The 14,038-nt window shown below is 53.1% G+C and overlaps 1 protein-coding gene across 3 annotated transcripts in view; it reads right to left on the bottom strand.

Annotated features, from left to right (window-relative positions):
• Positions 1 to 14,038, bottom strand: part of COL18A1 (collagen type XVIII alpha 1 chain) — a 226,338-nt gene that overhangs the window by 27,347 nt on the left and 184,953 nt on the right. For all 3 annotated transcript variants that reach the window (XM_074968203.1, XM_074968201.1, XM_074968202.1), the window contains 6 exons: positions 13,617 to 13,679; positions 12,333 to 12,377; positions 8,386 to 8,526; positions 7,364 to 7,435; positions 6,805 to 6,831; positions 5,774 to 5,818 (listed from right to left, as the gene is read on the bottom strand). In XM_074968203.1, coding sequence (XP_074824304.1) covers positions 5,774 to 5,818; positions 6,805 to 6,831; positions 7,364 to 7,435; positions 8,386 to 8,526; positions 12,333 to 12,377; positions 13,617 to 13,679 — 393 coding nt within the window. The remainder of the gene's footprint in view (positions 1 to 5,773; positions 5,819 to 6,804; positions 6,832 to 7,363; positions 7,436 to 8,385; positions 8,527 to 12,332; positions 12,378 to 13,616; positions 13,680 to 14,038) is intronic.

Here is a 14,038-nt window from a genome sequence, read left to right as displayed (position 1 = left end):
CTAAATGATTAGTGATCTCCCTCATTCAGACCGCAGCTGAGTGCCCCAGGATGAGTAATACGAGTCATTGCTTGTCATCTCCCAAAGCTAAAGCTGATTTTGTCAGGTCATTGCTACACACCGGATCTCCCTGCCTTGCACAGAACTTGCTCCATGGCAGTCTGGCGCGGTTGTGTACGCATCTCATAGATTTACAAAGTGCATCACTCTCACAAGAGCGCTTGTTTAACTTCAAACTATCCGGAGAGCAAGCACGGCACTGTCTGCTACGGTTTTTGGAAGGAGAGACTTGTCATGGTGGATCCATCCCTAATGGATTCCAAACATTTTTACCCACACACGCATGGAGAGGTGCTCATTTTCCATTTTCTTTACATGCTTCGGTTGTTGAGGGTAAGGAGCTGAGCTCTGGTGGTACCTTTGCCAATTCTTGCTGCCCGATTTCTGCCCTGTGTCCGACGTGGTGGCACAATTTGAGTGCCTGCAGCAGGCAGCCATGAATTTGGTTGCCTGTTCGATGACACCAGGCTCTGCTGCACTGATGTCACCCCGCAGAGAGAGGGAGCATCTAGCACACAGAATCTTCAACACAGTGCCTTTGCCAAGGCCATACTAGTTAGCTACTGTATCACAGCCTGAGTGCATGGGAAGCTAACAGCCCTGGTGCAAGGTGAGCCTGTTCCTAATAATCAGTAGCATAGATGTCTAGTCCAGCTCTCCCTTGGATTGAGGGGGTTCCATACTCACTAAAGATATTGCACCCTGTTTGCAGTAACGGTGCAGGAGCGAGACAAATACGTCAGTGTCGTCTGATAACACGGATATTCCCACCAGTTCCTCTTTCGTGACCATCATCATGTGTTGTACAAGGATGCTGTTGGCCTCCTCGTAAGAGATGGCCATATCTTCTCGGTTGATCACCACACCTCCCTGGTTTATTTCAATCGGGCTGCCGTCTCTGCCTGTGACGATTAGCTTGTGCTTTAGTACGAGTCGTTAAACTTCTTGTCTTGAATGAGTTCTATACAAATCTTATCAATCAACTGCGTCTTATTTTCAGTAACCATCAAGATAATTTTCTGTGAAGGTGTGACAGAGTGTGCTGAAAGAAAAGGAGTACTTGTGGCACCTTAGACACTAACAAATTTATTTGAGCATAAGCCACAGGGTTCTATCACACCCGCCATAGAAAAAGAGCAGCAAAGAAGCCCTCCAAGCGGCCTAGAGAGACTGTGCAGGGAGCAGTAAATCAGAGAGCTGCAGACCCATTTAGAAGGCGCTGTAGAGTGAGAGTCAGACAGTTGCTGCCTGGAGTTGGAGGAGTGAGGACTGTGTTCCGGGCTGGCTAAAGGAGCAGCACCACAGACAGATCAGATGCTGGCAGGGACCAGGGGAGTAAGAGAGAGGTCCTCACTGGCTGCTGGGACTGAGAAAAGGACTTTGGCCCTATGGTAAGGGTGAAGCATTTGTGAAGGTGCTGGAGTGGGGGAGTGGGCCAGGGAACCTAGCAGCACAGTGATTAATTAAAGGGGTTTTGTTTTGTTGAAAGGCCACAGACTGTGTGTGAGACTTGGCTGGAGGGCTGAGTCACTGAAACCACCTGAGAAACCAGCAACAGAGGTCACCACAGACTGAGGGAGGTGCAGATGCACACCCAGGCAGGGGGTGCTCACAAGAGGTGGGTACCACCTTGTTGCAGGAGGTAGCTGTGTGCTTATATTCAACAGATGCACTTCCGTTTGTTTCTGTAGCTCTGCTAGATCTTACGACCCTCTCTGTGCTGAATTCTTGGAACCGGCCAAAGACAAGATACACATTACCTGCTGCTAGCTTGTGCTCAAGGCAGACTTTGAAACTGGTCATAAAGTCCTTGATGATACCTCCTGCTGGCCAGTGAACTATCCAAAGAACTGCGGAACAGCCAGTGACTGAGCAGGTGATTTCTTGTGAAGTATGTCTAGTTGACACCTCGGTCTGCAGCTGCTTCCTGAGGCTTGGAAGAGGAGCAACTCCTGTGATAAAATATTCTTGATGTCAACCTTTCATGAACTTGCTTGTAGGCCAATCACTTTTGAATAGATAAGGCTAGTGTCCAATACCAACCCGTACATGCTTTTTTTGGTCACTGCCAGTGTCTCTACTACCCTTGACACTGTGCCATACAACCATCTGGGCCAGCTACGTTCAAATTCTGGCATTTGGCGAACACCACTTGTAAGCGTGTGTTCACTCATTGTTTGTGGCGTCTCCTGCTGGCTGTCCTGGGAATTAGCTCTGCCAATCTTGCGCTCTCCCTCCAGTGGTGTCTTCCCCCACCTTGTCTCACTCCGTGGCCCTGCTCACTCCAGGATCAGCAGTCTTCTCTTCGTGGCTTGGCCTCTGGCCAAGTCACTAAGGTCCTCCCCTTCCGGGGAATTCGAAGTCTTTTCAGACCCACTGTCTGGCTGGTGTCTCCCATATCCTGGCCACTCCCCAGGGACTGGTTGGGGAACCCAGGCCCACCCTCTACACTGGGTTCTAGTCCAGGAACCCTGTAACAAGCAGCCATGGTCTGGGTACACTCCTATGCCTTGCTGCTGTTTCTCTGGGCTTCTTCCTACCTATCTGGCTTCCCCGCTCTCTGGGTTTGCCAGCCTCCAACTCCCTCCCTTCAGAGTGACTGCAGCCTACCCGAGCACCAGCTCCCATCTGCAGTCAGTTACCTGGCGTTATACAGGAAGAAGAGGTGGGTGAGGCTTTTTTTAAACAACTAACACAATCAGCCAAAGCCCAAGACTTGGTGGTGATGAGGGACTTCAGGTACTCAGACATCTGTTGGGAAAACAACACAGCAGGGCCCAGATTATCCAACAAGTTCTTGGAATGTATTGGAGACCATTTTTTATTTCAGAAGGTGGAGAAAGCTACGAGGGCAGAGGCTGTTCTAGATTTGATTTTGACAAATACGGAGGAACTGGTTGAGAATTTGAAAGTGGAAGGCAGCTTGGGTGAAATGATAGAATTCATGATTCTAAGGAATGGTAGGAGGGAGAACAGCAAAATAAAGACAGTGGATTTCAGGAAGGCAGACTTTAGCAAACTCAGGGAGTTGGTAGGTAAGATCCCATGGGAAGTAAGTTTAAGGGGAAAAACAACTGAACACAGTTGGCAGTTTCTCAAAGAGACTTTATTGGGGAACAAGAGCAAACTAGCCCACTGCGTAGGAAAGGTAGGCTGTGTGGCAAGAGACCACCCTGGCTTTACCAGGAGATCTTCAATGATCTAAAAATCAAAAAAGAATCCTACAAAAAGTGGAAATTAGGTCAAATTACAAAGGATGAATATAAACGAATAACACAAGTATGTAGGAACAAAATTAGAAAGGCCAAGGCACAAAACGAGATCAAACTAGCTAGAGACATAAAGGGTAACAAGAAAACATTCTACAAATACATTAGAAGCAAGAGGAAGACCAAGGACAGGGTAGGCCCGTTACTCAATTGCCGGGGGGTAGGGGGGCGTGCGCAGGGGAAATAAGAACAGAAAATGTGGAAATGGCAGAGGTGCTTAATGACTTCTTTGTTTCGGTTTTCACAAGAAGGATGGTGGTGAAGGATGGTCTCGCATGACCTTCTCATAAACAAACTAGGGAAATGCAACCTGGATGGAGCTACTATAAGGTGGATGCATAACTGGCTGGAAGTTCCCAGAGAGTAGTTATCAGTGGGTCACAGTCATCCTGGAAGCGCATAATGAGTGGGCCCCCACATGGATCAATTTAATATCTTCATCAATGATTTAGATAATGGCATAGAGAGTACACGTATAAAGTTTGCAGATGATACCAAGCTGGGAGGGGTTGCAAGTGCTTTGGAGGATAAGATTACAATTCAAAATGATCTGGACAAACTGGAGAAATGGCCTGAAGTAAATAGGATGAAATTTAGTAAGGACAAATGCAAAGTACTCCATTTAAGAAGGAACAATCAGCTGCACACATACAAAAAGGAAGGAGTATCCGCGGAAAGGGATCTGGGGGTGATAGTGGACCACAACTTAAATATGAGTTAACAGTGTAACAACTGTTGCAAAAAAAGTGAACATCATTCTAGGATGTATTAGCAGGATTGTTGTAAGCAAGACATGAGAAGTAATTCTTCCGCTCTACTCCGTGCTGATTATGCCTCAACTGGAGTATTGGACTGGAGTGTCCAGTTCTGGGTGCCACATTTCAGGAAAGATGTGGACAAACTGGAGAAAGTCCAGAGAAGAGCAACAAAAATGATTAAAGATCTAGAAAACATGACCCATGAGGGAAGATTGAAAAAATGGGGTTTGTTTAGTCTGGAAAAGAGAAGACTGAGTGGGGACACGATAACATTTTCAAGTACATACAAGGTTGTTACAAGGAGGAGGGAGAAGAATTGTTCTTCTTAACCTCCGAGGATAGGACAAGAAGCAATGGGCTTAAATTGCAGCAAGGGCGGTTTAGGCTGGCCAATAGGAAAACTTCCTAACTGTCACGGTGGTTAAACACTGGAATAAATTGCCTAGGGAGGTTGTGGAATCTCCATCATTGGAGATTGTCTAACCTGCTCTTATCAAACACCTGTCAGGGATGGTTTAGATAATACTTAGTCCTGCCACGAGTCCAGGGGACTGGACTAGACGACCTCTCAAGGGCCCTTCCAGTCTAGTGATTCTGTGTTACCATGGCTGTAGCTATACCTTGTGAAGGTGGTTTCTATGTATGTATCCTATTCCTGGAACATGGTGCAAGACACCCTCATCCTTTGTGAACCGCTCTAAGACGCTATTTGGCACGGATTCCATGGATCGCAGGTCCTATAACCCTTTCCGTGTTAGGCCTTGCTGAAGCCCTAGGCATGGTTAACAATATGAACCAAAGTAGGTCTGGTCTAAGCAGAACAGTAACACACCAGGTATTAGCTCGCCAAGCATGCACCTTCCTGACCAGAGAGCACGGTACAAGAACATCCCGCATTCTCAAGAGATAGTCTCGGGCAGACATGTGTTAGTGTCCCTGTGACCCATTGGACAGGGCGCTAAGACCATGCTTTGCTAACAATAAACCTGGCCGAGCACCTTCGCCACCAAACCGAGCCTGTGGCCTCGAGTAACACTGAGATCTATGGATCAGCAGGCGCTAACGCCGGTGCTCCCGAACAGCAGAATCGCAGCGCTCTGCAGCACGCCCAGCTCTGGGCAGAGCGGGCACGCCCAGCTGCCAGGAAGTAAGGCAGCATCAGTGTCACCATTTCCAGATGCAGCAGCCTGTCTCCTCTCTCTACGTTTACGTACACCATCACGTCTCAGTTCGGGGCGGGGGAGGGGGAGGGACGTACCAGCAAGGTATACTGCTAATGCAGACATCACATATGTACCTCGGCGCTAACCCTGCTCCATAACAAGGTATTCCTCTGAAGTTTTCATTACAAATCACTGAAATCCAACAGAAGTGGTTTCATGTGTCACCTGGCTTGTCAGTCAGGAGGGGCATGCTATCAAGGGCTCACTTTTCAAAATGCCCAACAGTGACAAGGGGTCAGCAGGCACATTCTCAGAACTCAGGGTCTTGACATTCGGAATCCACAAAAAAAAAACCACCCCCACCCCCACGGTCTGGACACTAAAACACGGTACTGCCCAACGCTTGCATTGGCTCCTGGTCTCCTCATGGACTGGGCGGGGCAGGACTGGAGCCACCATCCCTCCAGCTAGAACTCATACGACAGGGTGGAAGATTTTCTGCAGCTCTATGAAGTGATCCTACCTTTTGTCCTGGCAAGCCAGGCAGCCCAGGGCTGCCAGTGTCCCCCTGGAAGGTAAAGAACAGTCAATCAGTAAGGAGGAGGAGCTCTCCTGCGTGTAGCACGGGAAATGTGTGCTGGAAATGCATGTTTCAGAGGTTGCACAGACCACCCCATGGATCAGGCATGTGAGGGGGCCAAGGGGCTGACAGCCAAGCTCCCTTTATCCATGCTATGGCTCACCAACACTGTCCTTCCTTACAAAGTGATGATTTCTCAAGGCACAAAGGGCAGTCAGATGGCTAATTTCCAATGACTCAGCAGGAGCCAGGCCCCTACCTACCCTTTGTGCCTCTGGGAACCTCTGCCCAGGCTTTCAGAGCACTCCTGGGGATGGGGTGGGGTTTGTCCCTGCACAAAAACAGCACCTCGCTGGAAGAGGTGCAGTCTCAGCATAAACAACTCTGCTTGGAGGCAAAGGAATAACGAATATCACAGAAAAGTCCTGGGGGGACATCCTGGCTCCAGGGAATTCAATCGCAAAACTCCCTTTGATTCAGCAGGGCCAGGATTCCTCCCCATGCATCTCCCTTGCAGACTGATTGTGGGGCAGCACAGCGATACTCTGTGTAATATGTACTATGAATCGGTCAGCACTCAGAACGGACCAGACATGCGCTGGTCAGATCGACCACGCCGAAAGGCTACTGCTCAGATTTTTTGAGACAACGGCATAATATCCTAACTGCTGCTGGGCTCTCCGCTGACTTCCGCGTTCCTACGTGATCTGGTCAATGCCTATTAGAGAAGGGGACAGGGTCGTCTGTAACACACGCCAGAGTGGAGAACGTAGGAGGGCGGGGGAAAGTTCCCCACTCTGCACAGGAGGGGGACTCCCCAGAGAAGAGCGCTCCCCAGGGACGGGAGCTGGACCAGCCCCAGGGACTGGCCCTTTCATCAGAGGACACGTGTCACTGCACTGCTTGGCTGGGGCTGAACAGCCCAAGTCCTGCTAGGGCAGACGGGTACAAACAGATTCCCAATGGCTCCTGACCTTGAGTCCGGGGATTCCTGGTGGCCCCTGTATGAACAGTGAATAAATACAACACGGTATCAGGCGAATGAGCGCGTGTCCCCTCAGAAGCCCCTGAACCGCTGGGTACTTCGGTGTTTGTTAATAATTTCGCTACAGAAGCACACCAGCGGAGCCCCCAGGATCACACACTGCCCCTGGGGGCGCTGTCGCTCACTCCCAGCCAGCACTAGCAGGAGATGGCTTTTCCCAGCATCCCCCCTCCCGCGCTCTGCAAACACCTGCCCCTGCTGGCTTCACACTCCCTGCCTCAAAAGCTGGCCTGCCATGGGTCCGGGCGGGCGCTGCCCGACGAGTGGGCCTGCCGGGGGTCCGGGCGGGCGCTGCCTAGCGAGCCGGCCTGCTGAGGGTCTGGGAGGGGGTTGGCAGCTACAGGCTCGAGCTGCAGACATGAAGTCCATGGACTTGGGGGGGGTCATTTCCTTGCTTAGCGTCCTGAGCAATGCCCGGTTTCCTGGGCAGGGTGGAAGAATCCTCTGGAAGGGAGAGCCAGGGTTAACTGACGGCCAGGGGGACTTACCTGCAGCCCTTCGGGTCCGCGTTCTCCAGGAAAGGTAGAAAAGAAAGGCATCCCCGAGCCTTCCATGTCGCCCTAGGGTAACAAACACCCGGTGAGATGCAAACACGGCTCACTCCGCCACCCAGGCCTAAGCGAGGGCAGAAGCACGGAAGCCAGGCTGTTTTGCCAGGCAGAACCACGACACGCAAACGGCGAATGGGAGCCGTGTCAGCCGGGAGCCCAGGACCTAGCCGTCAGCTTGGCCTTTTCTTCACACAGCGAAGCAGTGGGGGGATGTGGTACCCGGGGCACGGCACACAGGCCTCTGCGCTCAGACAGCAGAACAGCAGCCGCCCGGGAGGCACCATTACTGTGCACAGCCAGAACCCCCAGGGGCAGGCCTTTCCCCTCCCCGTATCCCGCCGGAGCAGTGGGAAGGGAAAGGCTCCTCACACACTGGGAGGGACACCGGAGTTCTGCCCCACCACACTGCTGCAGGGCCTGCCAGCTCAAAGCCACTTGGCTAGCGGGTTGCAGGTCAGAGTGAGGGGGCTGGGCACACACGTCAGCCCAGAAAGGGGGTCCTACAAGCAAGAACTGGGATCCCATTAGGGTCCCACTGGAGGATCCAATGCAGGCACCAGAATGGGCGGACAACACGGGACCCTGAGTCTGGCCCCCCAGAGCACACAGACAATGTGCCCCCTACAGGATCTGCCAAGTGGGGCCCCCCCAGAGAACACTGGCAACGTGCTCCCCACGGGATGCCCCGGGTGGGGCCCCCCCAGAGCACTCGGGCAACGTGCCCCCAAGGGATGCCCCAGGTGGGGTCTCTGCAGAGAGCACGGGCAATGCTCTTCCCACAGGACCCCCTCAAGTGGGCCCCCCCAGGGCACATGGGCAACGTGCTCCCTGCAGGACGCCTCGAGTGGGGCCCCCAGAGCACAGAGGCAACGTGCTCCCCCTGCAGGATGCCCACTAACTCATGGCAGGAATCGAGTGTTAGGATTTCAATCTGCTTAGCAGCCATGGCTGGTACTTACAAATCCAACCTCGTAGCCTGGCCCAGGAGGTCCAGCAGGGCCTGGGGGACCTGGTGGTCCTCGTGGTCCCATAGGTCCAGGAAGGCCTGCCAGCCCGGTTTCTCCTGGGGTTCCCACCAGCCCCATCTCGCCCTTACTGCCCTGCAAGTGGGAACAAAAGGAACCCTGTCACGCAGCCAGGCTATGGCCTGAGCAGTGAGGCTGCAGCCAGAGCAATGGGACCTAACAGCCCAGAGCGGAGGGGAGCATTCCCTCCCCCTATGCCCCCCAGCCGAAAGCACAGCACAAGCCAAGACTGAGCAGCAAATCAGACAAACAAAACAAGCGATCCGAGACCCATGTCAGTTACCAGCACTTCCCAGACAGTCCCAGAACCGCCTACACTGGCAGATTTGATGAGAGAGAGGCAGGCACATTCCAGGTGAACACACCTTTCAGGGAGGTGAGAAACCCACCCCCGTAGTTAGTGCCAGGTACGGTGAGGGCAGGTTCTGCGTCCTCACTGCTCTGCTGGGGCACCCTTCCCCTGCCCTGCAGCACCCATTCTCCTCTCCTGAGCAGCGACTGGCGGTCCCACCCCCGTATCGCAAGACCAGTGCTCTCTGCAGTGTGGAAAACGTCCCCCAGGGTGCGTGCATGAAACTACCAACCTAATTCTTTCTTAGGAAATGCTGCTCAAAAGCCTGCCGGCTGGAAAGCCAATGAACTGAGTCAAGGCACCTCTCCACACACGTACAAGGAAGCAAGGGAACGGCTAGCATCCCTCTGCAAGTTACTTGTGCAGAGACCCTGCACTGTGTCTCCCAGTACAATTCTGTACGTCCTGGGAGCTCAGAGGCATGCCCCTGGCTTAGACCAGCCCACTTCATGCTTTCCTCGTTGGTCAGACAGAGCCACTCGCTGCACTCGGAAGTTTGACTTTGCATGACATTTCCCTCTCTCTATCAGAACATTAAGGGTCATGCAGACGCTGGGCAATACAGAATGAAAATACCATACGGAAGGAGCAATATTCAACAGAAATTGTGAACTACGTTATCCACGTTATAAACTCCTCAGACAATAATAAAGAAAAGGTCAGCATTTCAAATGCTTTCCTGCTTGCACTGAATAAATGCTTTTACAAGTACCTATAAACCATACACGAAAGAGACCTGCAATTAACCCAGACCTGCAATTAACCCAGGGGACGGATGCTTCTCAGGCTTGCTTTGCCTCAGTCTGTCACTACTTTGGGTTCCTACACTGCCACCAGACTCCAGACTTTTAAATCCAGTAGCTCTTTATATTCAGTAACACATGACACTTCCACTGATCTCACGGAAAAAATTCCAACCAAATTTGTAGCATAAAAAGTGTAACTGGTAACATGTGATCACTCGCCCCCGGCTTAAGAGAGGCAACCACACCCCACATGGCTGGGCAGAGTTTGGATGCACTGGACTCAACGTACAAACACAAGCTCAAAGAGCACAGATTTGCCATGGATAACCTGACATGCAGAACCACACAGAGCAACTGGATTTAAGTGACTTTCCTCCATAGGATTCTCTTATTTTTGACAGCGAGAGCTCTGAGACACATGCGCCTGTCTAAGCCATGCCGTCGGCACGCGTGCACGGAGCCTTTACCTCGAACCTGGTCTCTCCCACAGGTGGGGATGTAGAGTAGTAAGAAAGCAGCTCTAGCAGGTAGGAAGGGATAGGAGGCAGGTTGCTCTGATTAGATGGGAAAAGAGTGAGTGGAGACAGAGAGAAAAGTGATAAGAGAAAAGAAATCATTTCCTATGAGCACTGGTGGCAGAGCAGATGTTACAGCCCCATGGCCTTCCAAAACGACCCTTTGCTGGGAAACGGGCTCAGGAGTTCATATTCCTATCTTCTGTTACATCAGTCCCAGATTCCACCCGGGACCTAGCAACGAGCTCAAACCCAGGAGCCGGCTCCTGCCCTGGCTGGTGTAAATCCATGGAGCTCTGTCAACTTCACGTCTTGATGCCAATGTGCACCAGTTGGGTGCTGGCCCCAGTGGCTTTGGTTTAGTACAATGGATCCACGTGCTCACGCTGGGCCCTCCCACTACCTCCCCAGAGCAGCGTCCACGTGAGTGGAGCCCAGGCCTCATACCCACCCTGTGCAGAGCGATGCATCTCACCTGCTCCGAACAGCTGGGGACACGGCCTGGAGAACTGAAGATCTAGGCCCCGATTCTTTCTAGCACTCAGGCCCACGTTTAACAGGAAGCCTCAGTGTCTCGCTGCTGTGACTGAGTCACAACGGACACAGCGCATGCTCCAGGGCATTGGGGAATTGCAGCCTCAGCCCACAGCTTCCGCACCCTGGTGCTCAGCCGGAAGGGCTTGAGTGGTTTTGTGCCCACAGACCCTCAGGAAGAGCATGTGTGCTTCCAGGCACGTGCTGCCCTCACCCAGCCCAGACATGACATCAGTTATACGCGTGCTCTGGAGAGTGGGACAGAGGAAAAAGGCAGGACAGAACAAAACACCAGCGGCGGGCAGAGGGGAACATGCAGGGAACGGGACCCACAGTGGGTAATCAGGAGACTGAAGGAGCCACTGAATTGACCAAGGGTAAATGGCCTAAATGCAGGTACCGATCCACTGTATTCACTCCCAATTCAAGTATCGCTGTGCACCGCTCGTCGACGTGGGAATGGTTGTCTCAGGAACGTCAACTGCTGTAAGCTAGTTGGCCAGCACACCTCTTCTTATGTGGATCATCCCCTGGATTTGATTCTGGATTTCTATTTCTAACGGGGCCCCCTATCTACTATTAAAACTCCACGCGCTTGAGCGCCAGGGCCAGTTTTGCAGCACTGAAATTCCCAATATTTTAAAATTACATTGAGTTCATTCTGCGTGGGACATCCATCAAAAAATCAGCAGGAATAGCCTTTCCCAATTAGGAAAACTACACTTTGGCTTTCTTGGTGGCTCTAGCCTGTGGCAGTTCTCAGAATAAAATAAAAATCAAGAAGAAGAAGTTAGACAGAGACCTAGCAGCTTGACAGAGAAGCCATAAAGCAAATGGCTTTTGCCATATGGAATTTTGTTAAAGTTTAGATAAAGTTAAGGTCCCGTTTCAGTTTAAAGCACAGACGTCCGAAGAGTGACTGTCAGAAGGACGCCCTGCGGGTACGGGGAAGGCCTGACCGTGCGAAGCCTCAGGGCGGCATGGAATTCTGCTCATAAGAGGAGAGTAAAGTTACGCAAGCGAGTGTTTGCAGGATTGGGGCCTTATCCCACATCAGTGACTGCACTGAATGCGCTGAGCATATGAGTTAAAAAGTATTTCCACGAGTCACGTTGTAAGCTCAGTCAGGATTGTGACGAGCCCTGAGACAAACTGCAGACATACATGGGACAGTGTCCTGCACCAAGACCTCCCCCATGCTGATCCGTGGCTGGGAAAGAGCGTTGCTCTCTGACAATCTTGCTGAGGTCTGAGGTATCCTTGTATCCTCCTGGCCAGCATGTAACACCTGGTGCTACGCTGGAAGCTGTGCAGCCATTGATGGGAAAGCTCTTTACTGTAAGGGGGCATGGTCCCCCCTTCACAGGCGGGAAAGGTGAAGCACAGAGTGCTTCCTGGTCAGCGTCACAAACCGATTCAGTGACAGAGCTGGCAACAAGATGGCAGAGCCCCGGCACCACGCTGCCGGCCACCACTCAGGAGACGTGCGAGCGGCACATCACGGGTCACGTTTCCCGTCTCTTCCTGAACTTAGCCACACGTCACAGGCCTGTCTGTGACACCTGCCAGGAGCTCTCCCTTCCACCCACCCTGGCCGGGTACAGCCTGCAATTGAATGAGAGCAGATAGATCCCCAGTGGAATCTGGGTGCTGGTTTCCAAGTCTCCTGCACTACAAGGGGCAGAGTAATCTCAGAGCCAGAGAACAGTTCCGGGGGAGGGGAGGTTACTGTACCTTGGGTCCAGGAGCTCCGGGGAGGCCTAGGTCACCTGGGTCCCCCTGGGAACAAGAAGGGAAGGAGAGTGAATCGTCAGACAGAGTGCTGCAGGCCAGGACAGAGGGGAGAGCTGTCCGGCCCAGTGGCACACTAGGACAGCTGGGGGGACTGTGTAAGCTGGAAGTTGTGGTGGGTTACCTGTTCACACACTTCTTTGGAGTCTTTTTTGACACAGAGCTGGGGATACAGTATTACCTCACACGGCCTTAGCTACAAGTCTGGGTACGCTTCTCCCAGCAGAGCTACCACAGCCCTGCACAAGATCCGATCCTGGGTACGCAGGACAGCCGCAAGAGCGACCAGAACAGCTTCCCCCACCAAACGCAGGTCTGATCCCCGATTTCTGGGGGCGCTCGCTCCCCGGTGCACAGCATGCGTGGAGCACAAAGGATCCTGCCGGGCGTGTGGCAGTGCACAGACTCCAGCCAGGACAGCGAAGGTGTGGCACGCCGTGAAGGACTGCAGCAGGCTTGCACAGCAGCCTCACACCGGCTCCACGCTGCGGCCGCACATCCCACACTCTGTCCATGAGGGGACGCTGGGAGCAGAGGCCCCGTCCATAGTCCCCAGTCAGCCGTGATCATGTGCTGGGGTACCCTGCTGCAGGTCTGCACTCTGTGGGCAGGGACAAGGCAGCCTGCGGGGACCAATGTCAGCCCGAGTCAGCGGCTACCACCAGGCTGCCATCCGCAGCGGGCGTGCTGGGCAGATGCCAGCTGAAGTGGGGGCATATGAGTGGGGTGTGGGCTGCTTTATTTTCCACTCCCTGGTAGCTGCGTTTCCTGCTATGCCTCCTGTCCAGCCCCCTCCGTCCGTCAGTTACATTCGCTCAGCACACCAGGGGCACGCAAGTTCCCTCCAGCACTTTGCCACCGACCCCTGCTGTGGGCCAGGCTTGCTCCTGAGCTGGGATTTCTTATGATGCAGTATGATGTGTACTATTGGAGCGCCTAGAAGGCCAGGCATGGCCCTAGATCCCTTTGTGTTAGGCGCTGCACAAACGCAGAGCAAGACCACACAGCTGCGGTCGGCTCACAGACCGCATGCCCTGGCCTGCCCCCAGCCACCATTGTGATATATCCCATACTTTTCAGTAGCCAAGGCAAAGGGTGCTTGTTCTGACTCCAGGCAGGGCTTGGGGCAGGACAGAGCTACCCCAGGCTCTTGCCTGCCCCTAGCCAGCGAGTTACTGCAAAGACTCTGTGGTTCCAGCCCAGGACCCATGAAGAGGGGACACGTACCCGTTCTCCTCGAAGCCCAGGCTGGCCGGCAGACCCATTTTCTCCTGGAGGACCCGCAGGACCCTGCAAAGTTAGAGAGGTAATCTCAGTTGGAGGATACATTTCAGAACTGCCATTTTCATGCTGGTTTATTGCATTAACTCTTTACATGTCATAGGAAAAGGCCCAGCTGCCCTCAGTGGTACCACGGCCACCACGCTGCGCACTGACTGTCACGCCCGGGAGTTGCTTTAGCTTTCGATGAGAGTCACTGCACACCGGGTTCCTCTCCAGCCACGCCGAGCTCCTCTCCAGCCACACCCCAGCCCCGGGCCGGGCCGTCGCCTCCCGCCGGGCTCCTCTCCAGCCACGCCCCAGCCCCGGGCCGTCACCCACTCCTAGAGCTGACACGTTTCCTCGGGTGTCTCCATCCACTCTATTGC

Source organism: Natator depressus, chromosome 11, assembly GCF_965152275.1.
Source record: "Natator depressus isolate rNatDep1 chromosome 11, rNatDep2.hap1, whole genome shotgun sequence".
Lineage (NCBI taxonomy): Eukaryota > Metazoa > Chordata > Testudines > Cheloniidae > Natator > Natator depressus.
Note: the sequence above shows the minus strand (reverse complement) of the source record. Positions and strands in the feature narration are given on the sequence as shown.